This window comes from Gymnoscopelus braueri (genome assembly GCF_963280865.1).
Source record: "Gymnoscopelus braueri genome assembly, chromosome: 24".
NCBI lineage: Eukaryota > Metazoa > Chordata > Actinopteri > Myctophiformes > Myctophidae > Gymnoscopelus > Gymnoscopelus braueri.
Genome location: NC_137626.1, coordinates 11,601,705 through 11,625,690, shown reverse-complemented (window position 1 = coordinate 11,625,690; position 23,986 = coordinate 11,601,705). Strand labels below are relative to the sequence as shown.

The 23,986-nt window shown below is 43.2% G+C and overlaps 1 protein-coding gene across 1 annotated transcript; it reads left to right on the top strand.

The window, feature by feature from the left end:
* Window positions 1–2,924: 2,924 nt before the first annotated feature.
* zswim2 (zinc finger, SWIM-type containing 2) lies at window positions 2,925–23,770 on the top strand (the record flags this gene model as incomplete). The annotated part of the gene is made up of 11 exons (XM_080422369.1): window positions 2,925–3,071; window positions 3,715–3,791; window positions 5,430–5,470; window positions 6,212–6,449; window positions 7,910–8,066; window positions 9,180–9,292; window positions 9,889–9,973; window positions 13,175–13,269; window positions 19,531–19,687; window positions 22,630–22,839; window positions 23,204–23,770. The coding sequence occupies 11 exons, from the start codon at window positions 2,925–2,927 to the stop codon at window positions 23,768–23,770; spliced, it is 1,887 nt and encodes a 628-aa protein (XP_080278495.1).
* Window positions 23,771–23,986: the final 216 nt, after the last annotated feature.

Here is a 23,986-nt window from a genome sequence, read left to right as displayed (position 1 = left end):
TGTTAAATGATCGTATATATATATATATATATATATATATATATATATATATATATATATATATATATTATATATCCTCCTTTACAGAGTGTTAGATCCACAAGTCCAGTGAGGAGGAGAGGGTTAGAAATAGAATGAGAGAGAGTCTGTTCTGAACCTGATAGAGAGGAGAGACTGGACGCAGATCCCTATGACGTCACACACTGGGAGGGGGGAGGGGGGGGGGTGTCATCTGAATAGCCTTATCATCAGTGGTGGAAAAAGTACTCTCATTTTTGACTTAAGTAAAAGTACCAATACAGAAATACTCTGTTAAGTACTACTTACAAAATAATTGGTATCAAAATGTACTTAAAGTACTAAAAGTACTCATATGTAGAATGTCCCATTTCACAGGTTTTCAAATGAAAAAAAAAAAAAAAGTATAAAAATCTTTTGAAAATAGCAGATCTACAAGCTCACAATGCGTGTTGTATAAAAGCTTTCTACAAGGCTCTACAAGTTATTGTATGTATTTATTTCCACATATCCAGCAGTGGTGGAGGAAGTACTCACATTTTGTACTATAGTACAAGTACCAATACCATAATTATTGTACAAATAAAAGTCCGGTATTAAAAATGAACTCGATTAAAAGTACAAAAGTATTCGCATTAAAATATACTTAAGTACTGTCTGAAAGTGAAAGTACTCATTATGCAGAATGTCCAATTTCCCAAGTTTTCAAAGCATGTATAAACATGCTTTGAAAATAGCAGATCTACAAGCTCACAACGCGTCGCTTTGTGAGCTTGTAGATCTGCTATTTTCTAAAATAAGTATACATAAGGCTGAAGTGTTTTGTAATAATAATCAAAATCTACAAAGTAACTAGTAAAATAAAGTTTTCAAATGAAAGCAGTCGAGTAAAAAGTACAATATTTGCCTCTGAGATGTAGTGGATTAGAAGTAAAAGTTTTGAAAATTGAAAATACTCAAGTAAAGCAAAAAATACCTCAAAATTGTACTTAAGTACAGTACTTGAGTAAATGTACTTAGTTACTTTACACCACTGCTATCCAGGTAAATACTATCTTTGAATGGTCAAGTCAATCTCACCAACAAACCCAGTTAGACTGGTGATCATGTCAACACCGCCCTCTACAGGCGAGGGACACCAACAACAGCCAGGTTGTTACCATGACTACAGCGTGCTTCTCTTGACAGCTGTCATCACAATTGTTTCACCGACATCGGTGCCCTATCGAATACTGTGACTGTGGCGGAACCTGTAAGGCGTGTGGACAGCTGTAGTCACATCCTTCAATATGTCACCAGTTTTATTGTAACAGCAAGTACCTGCAATGCATTTAGCTAAACGTATGAGCTTTAATAGTAGTCATAAACGCAACAAATTGGGTTTTTAATTTTAAATTAACTTGTTTCCATCTGACTGATAAGACTTCAGCCGAACAGGGGACGGACCTTTTTTCAGCAGCTCCAGGTAAGATTTGTAGCAGTTAGTATTAATTTAAATACTTTAAAAACATAATGAATAGGGTCCTTCTTTCCCTTAAGTTTGACTTTTTTGCATTTAAATGTGTCTTTATCTCAGGTAAAGAGAAAAATACGTCTGCAGAAATATCTCTATATTCCGATAATACTCATTGCTATAGAGCAGTGGTTTTCAACCAGTGGTCCGGGGACCACAAGTGGTCCTTGAGGGAGTACCAGGGGGTCCCCAGCGAAATTAGTTAACATAGCGTCACGTCACAATCATTTTAACCACTTAGCTTTGGCTATTCAAAAATAGCAGATATACAAGCTCATAGCGCGGCACAGAGTGAGCTTGTAGATCTGCTATTTTTTGAAAAACCTTGAAAAAGTGTGCATATCTTTGAATATTTATATATTTTTTAAAGTGAAAATTAACTGATATCTTTGCTTCTGGCGTTCTCTGGCACAAAACCTTTTCAAAATGGGGGTCCGCGGCCAAATGTGTATCAATTTAGGGGTCCTTGGCATGAAAAAGGTTGAAAACCACTGCTATCAAGTGTTTGTTCAGTGACAGAGTTCAGAGTCTCCATGTCTCTCCTGCTCTTCAATGAACCGAGAATGCATTTTCAGGTCAGGATACCAATCGTATCCAATCAGGAGAGAGAACTCATTCAGGATACAGATTAGTATTAAACAAGTGAAATTGGAAGTGATGACACAAATACATGAGCAGACACATTTGGAACCCCAACACTATAACATTGAAGCTGATAAATGGGTACTCTCTCCTGGTTGGCTGACATTGTGTGAATATGTATTTTCTGTTTATTAAAGAGCTGGAGAGACAGGGAGAGATTCCTGTTAACGCTCTAGTCCAGGGGTCTTCAACAGGGGGTCCGGGACCCCTAGGGGGTCCTCAGAGCTACTATAGGGGGTCTGCCAAATCTTTGTGTGATAGGATTTAGTTTTTTTTACATTAACCACTTGAACCAGAATTCCTTTTCTGATTAGCCGAAAATAGCAGATCTACAAGCTCTCAACGCCTCGCGCTGCGAGGCGTTGAGAGCTTGTAGATCGGCTATTTTTGGCAAAGAGGCTATAGGTGTAGAGGGAAAAAATAGCAGACTAAGTAAAAAAAAAACTTTAATCTGAAACACAATTTTATACAATATAGAGTAGGGGGTCCCTGCTTCATCTCTCTCTCAGCTAGGGGGTCCTTGGCCTGAAAACGTTGAAGACCCCTGCTCTAGTCTACAACACAGAGCTATTTAACACTGTTACTGAACAAACACTCTATAGCAATGATAATATCAGAAAATAGTGCTCTAACCTTTTAACAAAACACTTTTTGTTTTGACCAAAACATATCACTTGCCCTACCATTAATTTAACCTCCGTGAAGAGAAATTAATAATGAATACTGGTTAATTCTTTAGTGACAAAGCATCATGTACAAGAAACCTGCATGGAGGAACACGGCCAGTGACGCTGTGAGCTTCCACCAGGACCAAGCCCTCAACACGACCATCTTCCTCCTGAAGTCCTATGGCCCCACGCGCTTCCTGCTTCAAGAGGAAGGAGAGGCCAAACACAAGGTAATATAATCCTACTCAAGTACTATGTATTTCAGTACAATTTGGGGGTATTTTACTTTATTTGAGTATTTCCAATTTTCAATACTTTGCTTCTCCGGTAGGAGACACAAAGAGTCTCCTTTGTTTCTCCTACTGGAACTCATTGGATGGAAGTCGGTATGGACCTCTGGGCAAGTACTGTACTTAAGTAAAATTCAGAAGTACTTTTACTTTACTGGAGTATTTCCAATTGTCTATACTTTTACCTTTACTCCACTACATCTCAGAGGCAAATATTGTACTTTTACTCCACTACAATTATTTTAAAACTTTAGTTACTAGTTACTTTTCAGATATAAATGTTTACATTATAAAACATACATGAACCACTTTAGCCCTATTTTATACCTAGGCTATTTGAAAATAGCCGATCTACAATTGTAGATCTGTTATTTTCAAATATTTTAGTACTTTTACTTTTGGTACTTTAAGTAGATTTTGATGCCAGTACTTTTGCACTTTTACTTAAGTAAATTTTGAATTAGGGACTTTTACTTGTAACGGAGTAGCCTACTTCTACATTGCAGTATTGGTACTTTTACTTAAGTAAAGCAATTAGTAGAGTACTTTTTCCACCACTTGTTGTTGTTGTGTTCTGCCACAGGTGTGCCTGGGTGACCTGCATACGTGCACGTGTCCTGCGTTCCACAGGGACAGGGACCTCTGCAAACACATCTGCTGGTATGATGAGGACACAACCACAGAACACTTTCAGCTCAGGGGTCTTCATCAGGGGAGGAGGGTACCCAGAGTTACTACAGGGGGGGGGGGGGGGGCGCCAAATGCTTTCTGTGATCTGTCATTATTATTATTATTATTATTTTTACACTAACCACTTGAACATAGCATCTCTATTCTGAGAACTTTAGCCAAAAAATAGCCGATCTACAAGCTCACAACGCCTGGTGCTACGAGGCGTTGTGAGCTTGTAGATCGGCTGTTTTTTGGCAAAGAGGTTTGGACAAAAGAGCGGACTAAGTACAGAGTGAAAGGTCAAGTTTACTAAGTATTGACGGTTCGAGTGGTATAAATGTCTGAAAGTGAAAATACACATTAACATACATGAATCCAATATACACTGATGATAGTGTCTGTCAAACAAGTCTATGCAGCTATCTATGAAATCTATGAAAAAGTTTAATCTGCAACGCAATTTTCTACGATATGGGTGGGGGTCCCTGCTTCACCTCTCTCTCAGCTAAGGGGTCCTTGGGATGAAACATTTTGAAGACCCCTCCGTTAGTTGACCAAAAGGGTTTAATGACTTAAAGGGCAAGACCACTTTGGTAGAGGTTTGGGTTGTGTATTTACCTTGCCATGATGTAACTCCAAAGGTGGACAAGAAATTAAAAAGAATTGCTCCATTGATTAGAAATTGATAATTCAAAATATGCTCCTCATTGACTTACATTGTACGGTAAAACAGCTCTCAAAGTAATTTTTTAGCACCTAAACAAACGCAAACAAAGTTGATTCAGACAATATAGAACATCACCAAACCCAGTACTGTTTTTTTTTTTATATAAAAATGTTAACTTCCTGTTGATTTTGCTATTTTTATTAAGAAGAAAACCCGGACTGGATTCGCGGATCCGGATCCGGATCTTCAAATAGTAAAATCAGCAGGAAGTTAAATTTTTTATAAAAAAAACAAACAGTACTGGGTTTGGTGATGTTCTATATTGTCTGAATCAGCTTTGTTCGTGTTCGTTTACGTGCTAAAAGAGTGACTTTGAGAGCTGTTTTACCGTACAATGTAAGTCAATGAGGAGCAAATTTAGAATGATCAATTTCTAATCAATGGAGCAATTATTTTTTATTTCTTGTCCACCTTTGGAGTTACATCATGGCAAGGTAAATACACAACCCAAACCTCTACCAAAGTGGTCTTACCCTTTAAACCTTATACTTACTTAGTCTTACGGTGAATTGTAGAAATAGCAGATCTACAAACTCCATTTGCGTCACGATATAACACGTTGTGAGCTTGTTTGTAGAGCTACCATTTTTGCTATCTATTTATTTTTTTGCCTAAATAAGGACGCCAGTTTGAAAGCGGTTAAGCAATATGAATTAAACCTAATCCTAATACACGTCTGAATTTACAAGAACAGTACATATGCTCAGTGCATGGAGACATTCATCATCGTTCAGCTAACACCATCTGTGATAGGAAAACCTATGGAATATATAATGGTCAATAATGATTCCTGTCTTGTTTGAATGATCAGGTTTATCGATACACACCATCATGCCGAAAGTGATTACAATGCTATAATTAGATAGAAAAATGATGTGTTTCCTCTGACTTCATCACAGGGTTTTAATGAGGAAATTCAGGCTACCCCGAGACCACGAATGTAAGTTGAAGGGATTGATTATACTGACTTTTTATTCCTTATTTTCTTTCATGACGCATTGCACTGTCAAAAGAATTGAACCTATGTTGACACTGTGATTCATTTCTAATTATATTATTCTTACGGTCCTAGTAAAAACAATCCTGTAAGATTCCAATAGAAAAAAATCCAATTAAAAATCCTATAAGATTTTGGAACAAATCCTATAGGATTTGTTTGACTAGGGAGGGTTGGAACATGGACACGGACACACACGCGCGCACACACACGTACGTACGCACGCTGCCATGCAAGCTTTAAAGGGACATTTCGCCGATTTTGCATCAAACCCCTATTTTTATCTAGGTCTAAGACCCATAAACATGATCCTGGTGTGTTTTTTGTGTTTTATCTGTATTTTTAGATTTTTATCCATATCCTCAGAGACTATGAGTCATTTGACTCATAGTCTCTTTATCTCACCTTACTTCCTGACTACAATGTAGAGCACACCCCCACGCAGCCTCCCCTCCCCACAAGGAAGGGCAGTGCCCCAAAGCATTATGGTCAGTGTAGTAATGCAGCAGTCCAGTCAAACCCCAGTCAAACACACAGACTTCTATATTTTTCTGCCCATAGGGTGCAAATTTCAAATTTTGTTACTGTTATCTACTACAAATATTATTAACATTGAGTGACTGTAAGTTCTTCCAGGGGTGAAATGCTCCTTTAACTCTGCTAAGGTAACTCTGTTTGCTCCAGATTGCTTTCAGCATGGTCTGGGGGAGAGGCAGATCGTGGAGGTCTTGCAGGGTGCATGTGGAGGTCGAGCCCCCCATCAGACGCAAAGCTCCGGCTCCCCGGGGACCCCCTGTGAGCAGGCCGCGGACCCCCAGGAGGACGGATGCGTCGTCCGCCAGAAAAGCATCCAGGCCCAGGACGTCTGTCCCATCTGCCAAGAGGGACTGCTGGAGAAACGCTTACCTGTGGCACACTGCAGGTGACTTATTGTTGTTGTGGTGGTGGTGGTGGTGGTGGTGGTGGGGGGAAGGGGGCGGGGGCGTGTGTCAGTGTTGCCAGATTTTGCAAGAGAAATAAGCAACCAGGTCTATGAAAACAAGTCCAAAACAAGCGACTCTTTAGGCCACATGAGCACTTTAAACCTATACACATCGGCTATTTGAAAATAGCCGATCTGCAATCCCTTCAACTTCCTTGTAGATCTGCTATTTTAAAAAAGAAAATCTTGGGGAAAAAAGTACACTTGAAATATTTTTGAAACATTTTAACGGCCTCCTGGGACACAGCATTTTTGGCTTGTATTTGTTATTATATCCATGTTCATATATTCTGCCTCACTCAGTATAGACCCTAATAGCATTTTATATTTGTGATTGTAATACCTTTCTACTGACTGATTTAATTGTATTTTTGTAGCTAATCTTTTCTCATGTTCTGTAAGAATATTCCTTTTACTGTGGAAAAGTACCAGCTTCACTCACCATATATATGGGCTGCCCCCCTGCTCCACGGTAACAGATTGGCGTGTGGCTTTGATTGGCCCTCGCCTCTCTGAGAGATGTCATACATACTGGCTGTGTGCCACTTGCTTCTTTATGGCTGATGAAGGCCCAAGCGGCGAAACGATGCATCCTAAATAGACCTCTTTATAAGTGAAGACAGTGTTGCGCGTAGCCTCGATCTCCAGGGCTTTAATTTTTTTTTAGTTTTGCTCAAAAATAAGAGCCTGGACCAGCCTGTTGACGTTCCTGGAATAGGAAGTGTTTCATTTCCCCAACCAACCAGAGTGCAGTGGGCGTCGCTCCAAATGTTGTGACGTCAGGGCTCTCAATGCTGCACATTGAGGGGAGGAGGAGGGGCATGGGGCGGGGCGGGGGCTGACGGACAGATCGGTGAACCAATGGGATCTCACGGAATTTTTCTCCAGAGATTTTGAACCCGCCCCCTCTAGAGCAGACATGCTAGGGCAGCCTATGCGGTGGACCAAACCCTCCCCCCCACCCAGTGGTGTAAAGTAACTAAGTACATTTACTCAAGTACTTTACTTAAGTACAATTTTGAGGTACTTTTACTTTACCCTGGAGTATTTCCAATTGTCTATACTTTTACTTCTACTCCACTACATCTCAGAGGCAAATATTGTACTTTTACGCCACTATTTGAAAACCTTAGTTACTTTGCAGATATAAATTATTACATTATAAAACATACATTAACCACTTTAGCCCTATTTTATACCGAGGCTTTTTGAAAATAGCCGATCTACAAACTCACAACAACGCGTCGCATCGCGTTGTGAGCTTGTAGATCTGCTATTTTCAAACATTTTAGTACTTTTACTTTTGGTACTTTAAGTACATTTTGATACCAATACTTTTGTACTTTTTACTCAAGTAAAATTTGCATTTGAGTACTTTTTCCACCACTGCCCCTCCCCAGGTTCGGCTGTGGCAACAACGTCCACATCTCCTGCATGAAGGTGTGGGCGGACCACCAGACTCGCTCAGAGGGGGAGCTGGCGGTCAGGTGCCCCCTGGTGGTCAGGTGCCCCCTGTGCAGGGAGGTGTTCAGCTCCCTGAAGCTGCTGGAGGAGCAGGTCAGTGTTGATTTAGTCCATGAGCCAGAGCCCCAAAATTGAGCAATCATTATCGAAAGAGTGGGCAAAACCGTACCTATATTAAATTGTTTATAGGGTCAATATAAGTAAATAAATGTATGATAACCTTTCCACAGGAGCAGCTGTTTCATATTTATCACACATTTTGTTATTTTCCCCATACGTACATGACAGGTGAAAAAATTACAACATTTGAAAAATAGTTATCATAATGAAACTTCCCCAGTTGATTACTTACATGAAGACAACGATTTATCGTATTTGCATATTTAAATATACAATTTCAGAAAACTTGTAATACGATAAATCATTGTCTTCATGTAAGTAATCAACTGGGGAAGTTTCATTATGATAACTATTTTTACATTTTTGTCATTTTTTCACCTGTCATGTACGTATGGGGAAAATAACAAAATGTGTGATACATATGAAAAAGCTGCTCCTGTGGAAAGGTTATCATATATTTATTTACTTATATTGACCCTATAAACAATTTGATATAGGTATGGTTTTGCCCACTCTTTTTCGATAATGAAATCTTGTCTGGCTCATGGACTAATTTCGTCTACTAAAAACTATGACGAAAAATGTTGGTGACTACCTTTTTTCACTGACGAAAACTACATAAAAACTACATAAAAACTAAGCTATGATGACTAAAACTAAGACTAAATATGTTGACAATTTCGTCAACAAATAAAAACTAGACTAAAATGTTAGTGGGGGACTAGTGGAGAAGAGATCCAGCAGAACTAAAAGACAAGTCATTATTTGGTTGCGCTCGGGCGTTGCGCTCTGAAAATAGCCGATCTACAAGCTCACAACGCGTTGCGCTGCGACGCGTTGTGAGCTTGTAGATCTGCTATTTTCAGCATGCAACCAAGTGTAAAATCAGCCATTACGACGCCATCAAGGCACCGCCAAGATGCATTTTAGTCGACTAAATCAACTGTAGATTTAGTCGACTAAAACTAGACAGAAAGTAAATCATTTCAGATGACTAAAATATGACTAAAACTGTATGGAATTTTATTCAAAATACTATGACTAAAACTAAATAAAAATGTGCGGTCAAAATCAACACTGGAGCAGGTGAAGAACGCGGCCTCGCTGCACACCGCCGCCGAGAGAGAGAGGCCCGACAAACACCTGGGAGTCGTCTGCCACGGCTGCCGGGTCTGCCCCGTCATGGGCACATGCTATAAGTAAGCCCGAAGCCCTGTGGATTGTTTGTGACCATCAGTGGTGTAAAGTAACTAAGTACATTTACTCAAGTACGGTACGTTTTGATTATTATTACAAAAGAAATACACACACACACACACACACACACACACACACACACACACACACACACACACACACACACACACACACACACACACACACACACACACACACACACACACACACACACACACACACACACACACACGTAACTTATCAGCCAAAGTCAGCCGGTGAAATGCGTGTTTGGAATGAAAACATTGGGCCCTACCTTGCGCGCCGCCTTTCCCCTTATCCCTAAACTTTATTGCTATTTTTTACTATTTTGAAACACATTTTAAAATAGTTCAAATAGCCACTCTACAAGCTCACAATGTGTCGATGTGTCGATCGGCTTGTTGAACTATTTAAAAATGTTTTTCAAACTAGTGAAATATGGCTAATAAGTTTAGGGATAATGGGTAAGCCGGCGCTCAAGGTAAGGGCCCATTAACCCATTAACCATTAAGTCTTTGCCTTTGATGAAACATGTGCCACATTGGTTGTTCTTCGCTTCCCTCTGTATGGACTTCAGGTGCACGGTCTGCAGTTACTACTACCTGTGTGAGGCCTGCGTGAAGAACTGCCACCCGCTGCAGCATCAGTTTGTTTCACGAACGGTAAGAAAACTGGACCCAGCTTTGAATTCACACCTTGCATTGTCATGCTCTCCTCTCTAACAAACCCTCAGCTGGGAGGTTATTGCGAACGCGGCAGGAGGCGCGGCGAAGCCGCGCCTCCGACCAAGTGGAGCATACTATGAAACCGTGCTCGGCTTGTGTGTGTCTCTGGGTCTCTGTGTGCACTGCCTGTGTGCACTGCCTGTGTGCAGCTCCTCTGAGATAAGTAAATGTCCAATTTAGACGTACCATACATCAAATGAAAGGTCTTTGAAAACTGAACACACCTGTCAAGGTTGCGTTTAAGCCCGCCCCTTCCCCCGGAAGCCACGCCCCGGAGAAGGCTCATAAAAACTCCCCATTGAAACCCCATGTTAAATGAAAAGTGCCCGAATCGCTCCCAAACTTTTTCTACCCCCCCTAAGTGGGGGTCTACGAACAAATACATCGGGCTCGGATTTTGGCTCCGCCCCCCGGAAGTGGGTGAAACAGGCACTTCAAACACTTTGTTGAATTGTTCAAAAACATTCCAAGTTTTTTTTTTGGGAATTTGTATTTTTCTAAGATGCTCCTTTTAACGCAGATTTAAAAAAGAAAAAAAAAAAAAAAAATTTATTGGTTACTTTTTTTTAAATATTTTTTTTCATTCTTTTTTTTCTTTTTTTGCGTTCGCTTACCGCGTTCGCGCGTCTTACTTGTATCTCTACAGGCAGTGGTTCTCAAACTTTTCAGGCCGCGACCCCCCAAAATTATCATATTTGAACTGGGGAGCCCCCAAAATAGTCAAATTTGAACTGAGGACCCCCCACCCTGACAAGTTCCACAGATAAATATTGTGAAAATAGTTGATCTACAAGCTCACAACGCCTTGAGGCGTTGTGAGCTTGTAGATCAGCTATTTTCCAAAACATTGCCTCTTTCTTATATGATTTGACAATTTGGCCAATGTCTGACCAGTTTTTTTTAGTATAGTTTGTTGATTACTTTTGATGCAGAAATGTTTTTTTTCCTTTTCCTTTTTTTTAGGTATTAAAAAGTCCTAAAATTGTCACTTCACTGTCATCTGGGGACCCCCCCCCCAATATCCCTGGGGGTCCCGACCCACAGGTTGAGAACCACTGCTCTACAAGAGTGCTTATGTAGTCAGATGAACAATCGTGAAGGCAGACCAAACCAACACACAGATGCAGAGACAGTTCAATGCTCAATGTCAATTTATTAAGGGAAAAATACAATGTCAGGGAGGGGGGGGGGGTTCATTTTCAACAGACGTTCTTCCCGGTCAGGGGTTCAGTCCATGCAAACACAAAGTGAAGAATTCGGTCAAGCTCCTAAGTTGCCTATAAATGACAGAAAACAACGTCAGATTTGTATGTAAAACACATCAGTAATATGTTGTGTAGAAAGTGGTGTATATCGCTTGAGTGAGCAGGTCCTTCCACCAAGGAGAGCCAGCGAAGACTTGAGACAGAGTGAGCACTATTCATAGACAAACTTGATCAGAACCAACTCAGTGCAGCTGTCTCCAGCTTGCCAGTCAGAGTGCAGATGCCACTATAGAGTACAGAAGTCCTGACGTCACTCGTTCATCCCCTGGTTCGTAAAGTAATTCCTCTATGGAGAATAACATTGGGTCATCTTAGAATCGTCTCATATAAGAATTGTGTTCCAAAAATAAACAAACTGTCTCGGCAATATTGTCAGGGAGGAGGTTCTGTATCGTTTATGATAGTCAGTCACTTATATTTGATACAGTCTGTTTCTGGCAAAAAATTAACTAATTCGGTGGAAGTAACATTAGCGTTTTCTCACCATCAGTTGATGCTTCATATCCATAAGAGTCAAAACGGCGGGGTCATTTGTTTATTTTTGCAACACAGTTCTTATTTGACGCAATATTAATGACGTCTAGGGGGATTCAGAACGGGGGTGGAATACCGCAAACCAGGTAGGATGTGTAAATTACGTCAGACTTTGGTGCTCTATATCAAGCTGATTGATTATAGAAGTTGTACCTCCCTTCAATGAGCTGACCTAGGAGGCGGCGTAGGGGAATTGAGGTGCTGAACTCTGTCACCCTGTGGAAATGCTCACCTGACTGGCGGTTAAAGAGCGACACTCCGCACACAATTCATATGAATTTAACACCCCATTTTAGCTTGTGCACCTCCTTCACATTGTAACGGTGGCAAACCAAACGTGTCTTTGTTTACCCCATTTGATCGGTCTATCACAGTGGTTCCCGAACTTTTTAGCTCGAGACCCAATAGAGAAAGTTGATGTCTTCCCAGGACCCAAACTAGTGAAAGTAGCAGATCTACAAGCTCCAAATGCGTTTTGAGCTTGTAGATTGGCTATTTTCACTATACTTCTTAAAAGTTTTTGTTTCAATTCATGACATTTCTTTGTTAGTTATTTTTGAAAATGTATGAAATTCTCTGGGAAAATGCGCGTGGGGGGGGGGGGGGATTGGATATTCAAAATTAATTAAAAAAAAAACATAATAAAAAAAAGAGGGTGGGACCACTGAGCTGGAAACAGGGAGAACTGTGCATGGGAATCAATTTAATTTACTAACTCAAAAGTTCCTCTTTAATTGTCACATTTACATAATCTTAAATAAGAACTGAGCTTGTAAATTGTAGTACTGGATTTCAGTTGTGAATTCTTGAAGTAAGCTCAGTGGTTGTCACTCTTGTAAAAACATGAATTGACTGGTCCAAACAAGATGGAGATCAGAGGGTATAGATGGGTTTCCTGTTTGTAAACATGAGAGGATGATGCGCGCGCAGTGGAGGGTTGAGCAGTAGAGGGCGCTATTACCCGCAGCAGCTCTAGTCAAATGTACATTCAAAAAATAAATGGTCTTCACCGGGTTTAATGAAAGTAGATTAAATGATGCAGTTTGTAATATCTTCTTTACTCAATAAAAATGATTTGTCGGAAGTTGGATCTGTTTGTATTTAATAGCAGCATTATGCCTATTATGCCTAAAATAGCAACATTATGCCTATCTAAATCCCGAAAATAACAACAGAGTGAATGGCGCTTCCGGTTCGTTCTACCACCCGCATGCGCAGATTGCGCACTCTGCTCTGTGATGACGTCGCGCGGAAACCCATCTATAGGACCACAGCTAAATAAGCATAGATTACTGTGGGGAAAAAAAACAAATGAACTATTCGATTAATTGTCCAACAGAAAAGAAGAGAGAAGTGGCAGTATGCGGAACACCGTCTGATCCCTCTACCTGATGACCCAAGCACCACGGTGACCTCTCAGCCAGCTGATGACAGGCAAGGCATGCCTAATAGGCTCTATGCATAGCAGCCATATTGGAAAGAAAATGGGCCGCTTCTTACTTCCTTCACAGGTGTTACCAATGATACTAATGAAGGCTCTGTTCCATTCTGGTCAAACAGAGTCAGGGTGCTGATGTTGTGCGTGTTGGCTCACTGGAAACACTCTGCTACACCAGTGGGTCTCAAAGTGTGGTCCAGGGACCTTCATGGTTCCTTGAGGGGGTTCCAAATGGCCCCTTATGGGTGTGTAACTCTGAGAGTGTACAAATGGAACCAAATGGACCCGCAAGGGTCCATTTGGTTCCATTTGTACACACTCAGAGTTATGGGGGTCCTTGAAATTAAAAAGTTTGAGAACCACTGTGCTACACTAAATGGAACAGAGCCTTCATTAGTATCATTTGTAACACCTGTGAAGGAAGTAAGGAAGGGGCCCGATTTCTTTCCAATATGGCTGCTGTGCATAGAGCCTATTATGCTTATTATTCCCTCAAACATGTGACCGAAGGAGGGGCGCCCCATTGGCTCACCAAGGTAGAGCGCATAGTATACCATATATACATAAAAAAGAGGCTATAATCATTGATGCCGGTTCAAATCGGACCTGAGGAAGTTTACTGATGCCATTCCCTCTATCTCCCGCCTAATCTGTCTCTGTACACTGTATCTGTCAGCTGTCAACTAAAACAAACATAATTACAACCTGTGGGCAGGTTTGCTGCGAAAGTATTGCAAGTGAGCCCCCTAATAATTGGGGGAAAAAAAGAAACGCAACGATTTTTAACACCTCGAAAATGTTGCTTTCATATTTATACCAATAAATAAAGTAGGTCGGGAGGTGGCTTATTATTGTCGGTATTAGCCGAGTAACACGCGGGAGTCTGTCCCCGTTACAATGCACTAGACCAGGGGTCTTCGACAGGGGGTCCGGGACCCCTAGGGGGTCCTCAGAGCTACTATAGGGGGTCCGCCAAATCTTTGTGTGAGAGGATGTTTTTTTTTTACATTACCCACTTGAACCCCAGCATCCCTATTCTGAAGGGAACATAAGCCGAAAATAGCAGATCTACAAGCTCACAACGCCTCGCGCTGCGAGGCGTTGTGAGCTTGTAGATCGGCTATTTTTGGCAAAGAGGTATAGGTGTAGAGGAAAAAAAGAGGGAAAAAAGTTGAATCTGAAACACAATTTTATTGCGAACGCGGAAGGAGGCGCGGAAGTGGAGCTTACTATGTAACTCTGCCTGGGTTGTGTGTGTCTCTGTCCGTGTGTGTCTCCGTCTGTGTCTCTGTGTTCACGCTCTCATTGGCTGCATGCACCCATGTGACTCACGCTCTCATTGCCTGCCTGCCCCTGGGTGACATGACTCACATGCGTGCACTGCCTGTAAGCAGCCACCCGAGTGCGCCAGAGTGCAGGAATTTAGACAATGCTCTGACACACACACACACACACACACACACACACACACACACACACACACACACACACACACACACACACACACACACACACACAATATTTTCGAGCTGCGTTCGCTTCCAGCGTTCGCGCGTCTTACTTGTACAATATAAAGGGGGGTCCCTGCTTCATCTCTCTCTCAGCTAGGGGGTCCTTAGCCTGAAAACGTTGAAGACCCCTGCACTAGACCCCTGGGAGATGGATCGCTGAGGCGGAGCGCCACACCTATCCTCAGCTCCCAGTACTTACCGCACGACTTACCGCACCCAAGCCGTGCTACTCATGCGCTGAGCTGCCCGGGGATCGAATCCATTACCTTGTGGTCTGAAGGCGATAGCTATACAGACTGAGCTACCCGGACAGTAAATAAGAACTGAAAGAATACTATGTTGGTTCCATTGATTCAAGCCGGAACACGATTGATTGATTGATTGATTTATTAAATTAAACATGATCTGAAAATGCATGCGGCAGCCGTTCACGAACACGTGACATTTTCAAGTGGGCCCTGATTCACAAAAGGTTGGGGGCACCTCTGTTCCTCATTCATCCCTGAAGGAGACGAACTAAAGAAGTTTCTATTCTCAAAGATCTGCACAGCCGTGTCTGTCCTAGTGTAGTTCATTTGGTAATAATAGGGTTCCCTATCCTCTCTTCAACGTTTTCAGGCCAAGGACCCCCTAGCTGAGAGAGAGATGAAGCAGGGACCCCCTCTATATTGTATAAAATTGTGTTTCAGATAAACTTTTGCTGCTCTTTTTTCCCTCTACACCTATAACTCTTTGCCAAAAACTAGCCGATCTGCTATTTTTGGCTAAAGTTCTCCTCAGAAAAGGGATGCTAGGGTTCAAGTGGTTAAGGTAAAATAAAAAATCCTATCACAAAGATTTGGCGGACCCCCTGTTGTAACTCTGAGGACCCCCTAGGGGTCCCGGACCCCCTGTTGAAGACCCCTGCTCCTGTGTGATGCTGCCTGGCTCCTGGTGGGTATCAGTGGGTTTACCATTCTCAATGCTGGGGGCCTGAAAATAAAAACGTGAACCGATTTGAGAACAAGCTGAAGCCCGACCCGAAGCCTGATAATTACATACAATACTGAGCCAGAGACCGACCCAAATCTGAGGAAAACAAAACCAAAACACAAGTCAGTTATTGCCAGAAAGGCTGCAGAGAGAGAAAGAGAGCGACAGAAATAGAGAGAGAAAGAGAGAGAGAGAGACTTTATATTTTGGGGTTTTTGTGAGCCGTTTATAAATCATGCTGAATGGACATGTTGATTTGAGTGTTACAGTTTGTTTTGCCTGTCTACTCAAAAACGTTCACTCAGTGCTTCCACTTGTACTAATACGAATAATGTACTAGGACTCACTATATATTATATTGTTTATTTGTTAAAGTATGTATTTATTTTTGCGCATGCAGCCTAGGCGGAACCCAACGAATGAGCATAGATTGCCATCTCAGCCTGAGCCTGGCGGTCCCCGACAGGCGGTCCCTGACAGGCCCTGTTGGGCTCAGGCTGAAACCCAGCAGTCTACTGCTTCATTTCCCCTTTGAATGAAGGGAGCCTTTTTAAGGGCAGCTACATTGCCATGGACTTCTCTGCTGTTCTCGTCAACTATACTACATCTTACCTACCTGAGTAATTTGTGTGTGTTTGCACATACATGTCTAACGATGTCGTTTATGCCAGTGGTTCTCAAACCTGTTCGCGCCAAGGACCCCCAAACTGATATGTATTTGGCCGAGGACCCCCGCCTGAAAATATGTTGTGCCAGGGACCCCCAGAAGCAAAGATTTGAGTTCAAAATGTTTAAAAAAAAAAAGATGTAAAGATTCTTTCGCGATTTTTCAAAATTAGCAGATCTACAAGCTCATAGTGCGGCACTCGGTGCCGCGCTATGAGCTTGTACAGTATATATGCTATTTTTTAATAGCCAAAGTATAACATGGCTAAAGTGGTTAAAATTATTGTGACGCTTTATTAATTAATTTTGCTGGGGACCCCCTGGTACCCCCAGGGGTCCTTGGGGGGGGCAAGGACCCCTGGGGGTCACCGAACCCCACTTTGAGAACCAATGGTTTATGCAAAGGGGGAGCAGCGAGGTAACTGCCATCTATTGTTATGCTGTTTAAACTTTACACAACAAGCTCGCTGACGAGGACTGTGTGGACAGACATGGTGGGAGGTGAGGTATATAGGCGTCAGAGTACATAAATAAATGGTTCTAGTTTTTTCTTTTTCTCAAAACCATCTGGCGGGCGGGAATGGACCGCCGGTTTGACACCCCTGCATTAAACTGATTCTTCACAAACCAACTCTGCTTCGGTTTCTCTTTCGTTTGGATCCTACTCTTTTGACGGATACCGTGACCAGTCATGGCTGCAGGTTCCGGCTTGATGTCGTATTTCTTTCTTTTGCTCAAAATCATCCGATGGGCTTTAAACTGATTCGTTACAAACCAACTCTTCTTATGTTTCTCCTGCATTTGGATCTTGCTCCTTTGACATACGTGACCAGTCATGGCTGCCAGTTCCCACCTGATGTCATATGGGAGTCCTGAATGCTGCAGACCACACTGGATAACGGCTAGCTTGCATAATGTCCTCAAACTAGGACTCAAGTCTAGGATGTGGACATGTGGACATGATCGAAAAAAGATGATACGATCTCCAACCATGCAACAGCACATTATATGCATGAATTTACATGACGGGCATTTCCCCTTGGGCTCAAGCTTCTTCCAGGAGAAGGTCTGTGGGTTGAATTTACACAGATCATTGAAGTTCCGGTCCAGATTAAAGTTGGTACCGCCAAATATGTACAGCTCTCCGTTGTAGGCGAAGGCAGAGTGTTCCCTGCGTCCTTCTGGAAGCTGTGCAGAAGGTGTGCTCAGCCAGCTGTTGGTCTCTGTGTCAAACACTCTGATATTGTTGTAGCTGATCTCGTCCTGGTTCCCTTGGCCACCAAACACAAACATCTTTGTCCCGATGATGGTGGCGGAGTGACATCGTGAAACGGGTGCCGGAGTGCCTTTGGTGTCAATCAAAGACCAGACCATTGCGCTGGTGTCCAACTTGTAGATGTCATTACTGTATTTAGTCAGATGGTTGATTCCCCCAAAGATATACATGACCTTCCCCAAGACACAGGCCGAGTGGCCAGCCTGCCCCTCTGGAACAGTCCCGGAAACCTTGGGCTTGAACCATCTGTGGGTGTTGACATCGAACGCATAAAGCACATTGCAGTGGTCCCCCCAGATGTTGACCCCGTTGCCAGCATCTTCTAACTCAAAATTGACCATTCCTCCCCAGATGTAGATGCTATCATCTATCAGCCCAGATGTGTGGTACAAGCGGTTGGCGGGAACCTTTCTCTGTTCCCTTCTGGGCAATCTTATCCAGCGCAGAGACACGGTGTTGAAAACATGCACATTGATTCTGTCGTCCGTGTTACCCAGCCCCACAAAGGAGTACACCTTATGACCTACCGCCACACCAGGACAGTAGGATCTGACCGGTGCTCCTTTCAGGTGCAGGGTCCAGCGAAACATCTTACACACCAGCAAGACAAACGTTACAAATTGGCTTGATTATTTTTGGCTTAACTCTTGCGCTGTAAAACAGTTGTATTAAGTGTGCTACCGCTTATGTTGGTAAAGCGGCACAAAAGTCACACAAAGCTTAGCCAATCCGTGAAGCCGACGGTTGGTTGGGATGGCCAATCGGGGAAGCCGATGCTTGTTCACGTCCTTTACATGGAAAATGTTTTCGCCGTGGCCACAAGCTCACAATTGTACTCAATTTTTTTTGCAGCGGGATATGTCATACGGCTAATTATAAAATATGGTTTAAGGCAAGGTGTCTTCAACAGGGGGTCCGGGACCCCTAGAGGGTCCTCAGAGATACTGCAGGGGGGCTGCCAAATCTTTGTGTGAAAGGAACTTTATTTTCTTATTTTGACATTATCCAATTAAATTAACCAATTAAATTAGATCTGCGAGATCTACAAGCCCTACAAGCTCACAACATGTCTGCGACGCGTTGTGAGCTTGTAGATCGGCTATTTTCGGCAAAGAGGTTTGGTGTACTGGGGGGGGGGAAAGAGCAGACCAAGTATCGAGCCAAAGGTCAAGTTTACAAAGACTTCAGGGTTTAAGTGGTTAAATGTCTGAAAACACATTTAACATAGTGGGGGGTCCCTGCGTCATCTCTCTCTCTCTCTCACTCTGCTAAGGGGTCCTTGGCCTGAAAAACGTTGAAGACCCCTGGTTTAAAGGGTTATGGTAATTATCTTCCAAGTACGTGAACATACAATCAACCTTTACATGTATTATCATCTATCTCCATAGTGGTGGTGGAAAGTAACTAAGTACATTTACTTAAGTACTGTACTTAAGTACAATTTTGAGGTATTTGTACTTTACTTGAGTATTTCCAATTCCCAATACTTTTACTTCTACTCCACTACATCTTAGAGGTAAATATTGTACTTTTTACTCCACTTCATTTATTTGAAAACTTTAGTTACTAGTTACTTTTCAGATATACGTTATTACATTATGAAACATACATTAACCACTTTAACCCTATTTTAAACATAGGCTATTTTCAAATATTTAAGTACTTTTACTTTTGGTACTTTAAGTACATTTTGATGCCAATACTTCTATACTTTTACTCAAGTAAATTTTGAATTCTGGATTTTTACTTGTAAGAGAGTATTTTTATATTGCAGTATTGGTACTTTTAGTTAAGTAAAGAATTTGAGTACTTTTTCCACCACTGCTCCATAGTGGTGGTTCCTCTTTGCCAGCGCGTGTGTTGGAGTGTCTGCCGACAGTCAGGGTGAGGACGGGATCCAGGCTGCTGCGTGCAGGACGGCAGTGTCGGATCTGTCTCCAGAGCTTCGCCCTGGGCCAGCGTGTCCGAACCCTGCCCTGCCATCACAAGGTAGAGAAAAAGATCATCATCTTTTTTCACCTTTGCAGGCAACCAAATATCGCTTGGATGTCCCTAAAACAGTGCTTTTCAACCTTTTTCATGTCAAGGATCCATTATTTATTCGGCATTTGAGCCGCGGCACCACCGTTTGATGAGATTTTGCCTCTTAGACACAAAACTTAGAGAATATTTTGTCGTCGTTGGATACGATTTTGTCCACAATTCCATGCTGTGCTGATGTTGGTACCAATAGGAGAGATAACAGGCAAACGTTAATCAAATGAACAATTCTTCTGCATTCTCTAATTGTGTAGACTTTTTGTAAATTAAGTAATGCAGATGTTTAACAACAAGGAAACCAGGAGACCTGGTTCTGCCAGACCCCTAGTGGTTGAAATCTGAATGGCCGGACTTCGCATGACGTGTGTGCAGAGGTAAAGAGGGACAGACCGAGGAAAAGAGGGACAGACCGACCGACAAAGCCTCCTGTAGGCCGACCCCCTGGGTCTGGCAATAATTTAACTCTTGAGAGCGTAAAATGAAACCAAATGGACCCGTGAGGGTCCATTTGGTTTCATTTTACGCTCTCAAGAGTTGAAGATCTATAAGGGTCCATTTGGTTACCAACTCTTCCATCATTTAGCTGGGGACCACCTGGAACCCCTCAAGGGACCACTGGTTGAGAACCACTGCCCTAATACATTCAGAGAGAGGAAACAGAAAGTTAGGTGGCTGGCGCATCTTTCCGAGTGTCGCGCACACCTTGCGTTAATGCGTTCTATACGCCATGTCTTACCTTTACCTTAGCGCTAGGTATACTCTTGGTTGCCTGTTTTAGCAGAAAATGCACTTAATGCTTCTGGTGATTAGTAGTTTCGTTCCCTACCTGTTGAATGCACTTATTGTAAGTCACTTTGGATAAAAGCGTCTGCTAAATGACTGTAATGTAATGTCTATTTGAAGCAGATAAATGCTGGAGACAGATGCTGCTTTTCCCCCTCTGTCCAATCGGGTGAGTCGAAGGCAGACCGTCAAACTGGTTCTGCGTCACTCAAAAATATAATCTGAACCGTCCATCATCAAAACGAAGCTCATGGATAATCCCCTTCTTGTTTCCTATTTCGGAGAGTCTCATGCGCCCAAACTCTTTCTTTTCTTTATTTTTTTAGCTTCCAATAAGACACTACACCTGAGATCTAGTTTGATAAAGATAGCCGCGGCCGCCTAATAAAGTCGCAACGTAAACGGGCTACAGACAAAGCGATTGCTAGTCTACGGGCTACGGGGAGGGAGGGTCCTGAAAGTGAGTGGCAGGTGCATCACTGGTTAGTGGGACAGAAGGCGCTGCAAGCAAGCAGGTGGCGCAGTCGGCAGCGCTGTCGCCTCACAGCTAGAAGGTCCTGGGTTCTCTCCTCCGCGTCATCAGTGCCCATACCCTAGGTGGGGTTGGCGAAAGGGCCTTTCTGTGTGGTGTTTGCATGTTCTCCCCATGTCTCCTAGGGTAGGTACCCTCACAAAAGCATGCAGTAATCCTGGTCACTATACTGCCTCCCCCTGGCCAGCCGGGGCACCTGATGGAGGGGAAAGGAACTGGTTGGAATAACGTGTTCCTTCCACGCGCTACGTTCAACCAGTGCCATCTATTAGAGAGTTACGCCAACTCCGTTCACTTCTTCGGGCCAGGTCTTCTACATACACATACATTGGCGAATAGTGACAAATCCCTAAACCGGAAGTTCATGGAATGCATTGAAGTCAACGGCTCCTTGTCACTATTTCCAGCTACATGAACCACGTGACCGACGCTGTTTCTGACCCCTCATTGGCGCAACTCTCTAATAGAAGGCTCTGCGTTCAACCAGGGAAACTCCCCCTGGTGACAAGAAGGTCAGTTGGCTCTCATGCATTGAGGGAGGCATGAGCTCGGCCCTGGCCTCCCTAGGTTGGCAGAGGGAAGGTAGTGCCCAGGATTACATAGACAATTGGCACTGGGTGTAAAAAATAGGGTTACAAAATAAATTAAAAAAGAAAGCGCTGCAAGCTACTCCGTTTTTGAGTGGTGCCAACCGCCCCTACATTTGACCGTGTGTGTGTGTCCGTCCGTATGTTTGCGGACGGCCTCAACATGTTTGTGTCTGGCCTCAACAGCTGCAGCTGATTGCAACACAAAGATGCAACCAGTTACACGAATTAAACAATCAAATCAAACAGGAGTGCAACCCGCCCCCTAAATGATGTGTTTGGTATGGTTTTAGGGATGACCAGTGGGAATTAAAAGCATGCACAGTATATTGTCAGCAACAACATGGTACATACACTAGAGCCACATGTGTGTGCGTGTGTATATATACTGTATACCAATAGTTCTCAAAGTGGGGTCTGGGGACCCCCAGGGGTCCTTGAGGCAGTTCCAGGGGGTCCCCAGCTAAATGATGGATAGTTAGGAACCAAATGGACCCTTATGGGTCCATTTCGTTCCATTTGTACACTCTCAGAGTTAAATTAACATTGATTTTACAATATGAAAATGCCAGATAGAAATGCCAGATAGAAATGCCATAAAATAGGGGTCCGTAGTCTTATGCATGCCAAACTGGGGGGTCCTTCAATTAAAATGGTTGAGAATTGACTGCTAGAGCTGTAAAAATCATCTCTTATGGGGGGTCCATGCCATATCTTTTCAAATAGGGGTCTCGCGGGCTAATAAGTGTCAATTTGGGGGTCCGTGACATGAACAAGTTTGAGAACCACTGCTGTATACAATACAAAAACCTAAAACTATGAGATATATTACACCGATGTCTCTCTCTTTCCCCCGTCTCACACACACACACACACACACACACACACACACACACACACACACACACACACACACACACACACACACACACACACACACACACACACACACACACACACACACACACACACACGCGCTCTTGCTTCAGTTCCACGCCGGCTGTGTGGATGGGGTCCTGCAGGCGTCCGACTCCTGCCCGCTGGACGGTTATGTCGTTTACAGCCCATTGACCGCCAGTGAGACGAAGACGACCACCGGCTCCTCCTCCTCCAAGCTGGCTGCGCCGCGGCGCGCCGACGTCCCGGAGAAGAGCACGACGGACCTCTTCGTCCCTGGCGTGTCGCTGATGGCCAGGACGGTAGGGCTGTGAATCTTCTGCTCTCTCATGATTCGATTCGATTCCGATTCTTGGGGTCACGATTCCGATTTCATCCAATTTTTTTTCAAAACAAACGATTCTCGATTAAAAATCATTTTTTTTTAAATTCAAAATCATTCCCCGATTTCAAACGATTCTCGATTAAAAAACGTTTTTTTTTTATTCAAAATCGATTTTCTTTCCCGATTCAGCCCAGAACTTGCCACTTCTCAACAATGTCATTATACAAAAATACCGGGATTTTTTTCTTTTTTTTTATCGATTTATTTAAAAATGAGAATCGATTCTGAATCGTCCAACATGAGAATCGATTTTTTAAATTCGAATCGATTTTTTCCTGCAGCCCTACAGGACGGCCCGGGTTCCTCCTCCCCCGAGGAGCTTAGAGGTGCTACCTGTGTCTCTGATACCCGGAAACGCCCCGGAAGATCGACCAACGGATAGCACCTTACGAGGCCTGCGTGTTAATACGGTGGCTATGGGGAGAAACGCAGAGATACAGCGGGAAATACATCCACCACACCACATTACTTTTCCCGGAAGGAGCTACACCTTCGACGAACAGGGAAAACGTCCCTTGGGCGACAGACATAGCAGCGCCCCCTCACGCCAGACCCCGGGACGGCGCGGAGCAGTGACGCCGACGGCACGCGGACCTGCAGCGTCGGTCCCAAACGCCGGCCAGCGTGCGCGAGCCGCGGGTCTTTTTGCCGGTGCGAAGAGACCAGAATTAGAGCGTCATGATGTTACGGCCTTCGCGGCCATGCCCGCGTGGCGAACCGGCACTCGGGTGAGAGCTGGGCCCGCGGCGCTCAGAGCGGACAGGAAGGACGGACCCCCCACGGAGCTCACAATGACTGGTGTCTTGATGAACGCACAGCAACGGAGGAAGAAGTCATACGATTATTAATTTGAGCGGATAACTTGCACGCACGCACGCACGCACACATACACAAACAGCCAATTAGCTTGTGTAGTGAAGTGACTTCATATCAATATGATTTTATCGATCAGTGGTAGCAATTGACAAGCTACTCAACAGTACATAATGTAATACACATAGAATATAGAAATACATTAGCTGCACTATTAAAGTGATGAACATGCAGTATTATAATTCAGTAAT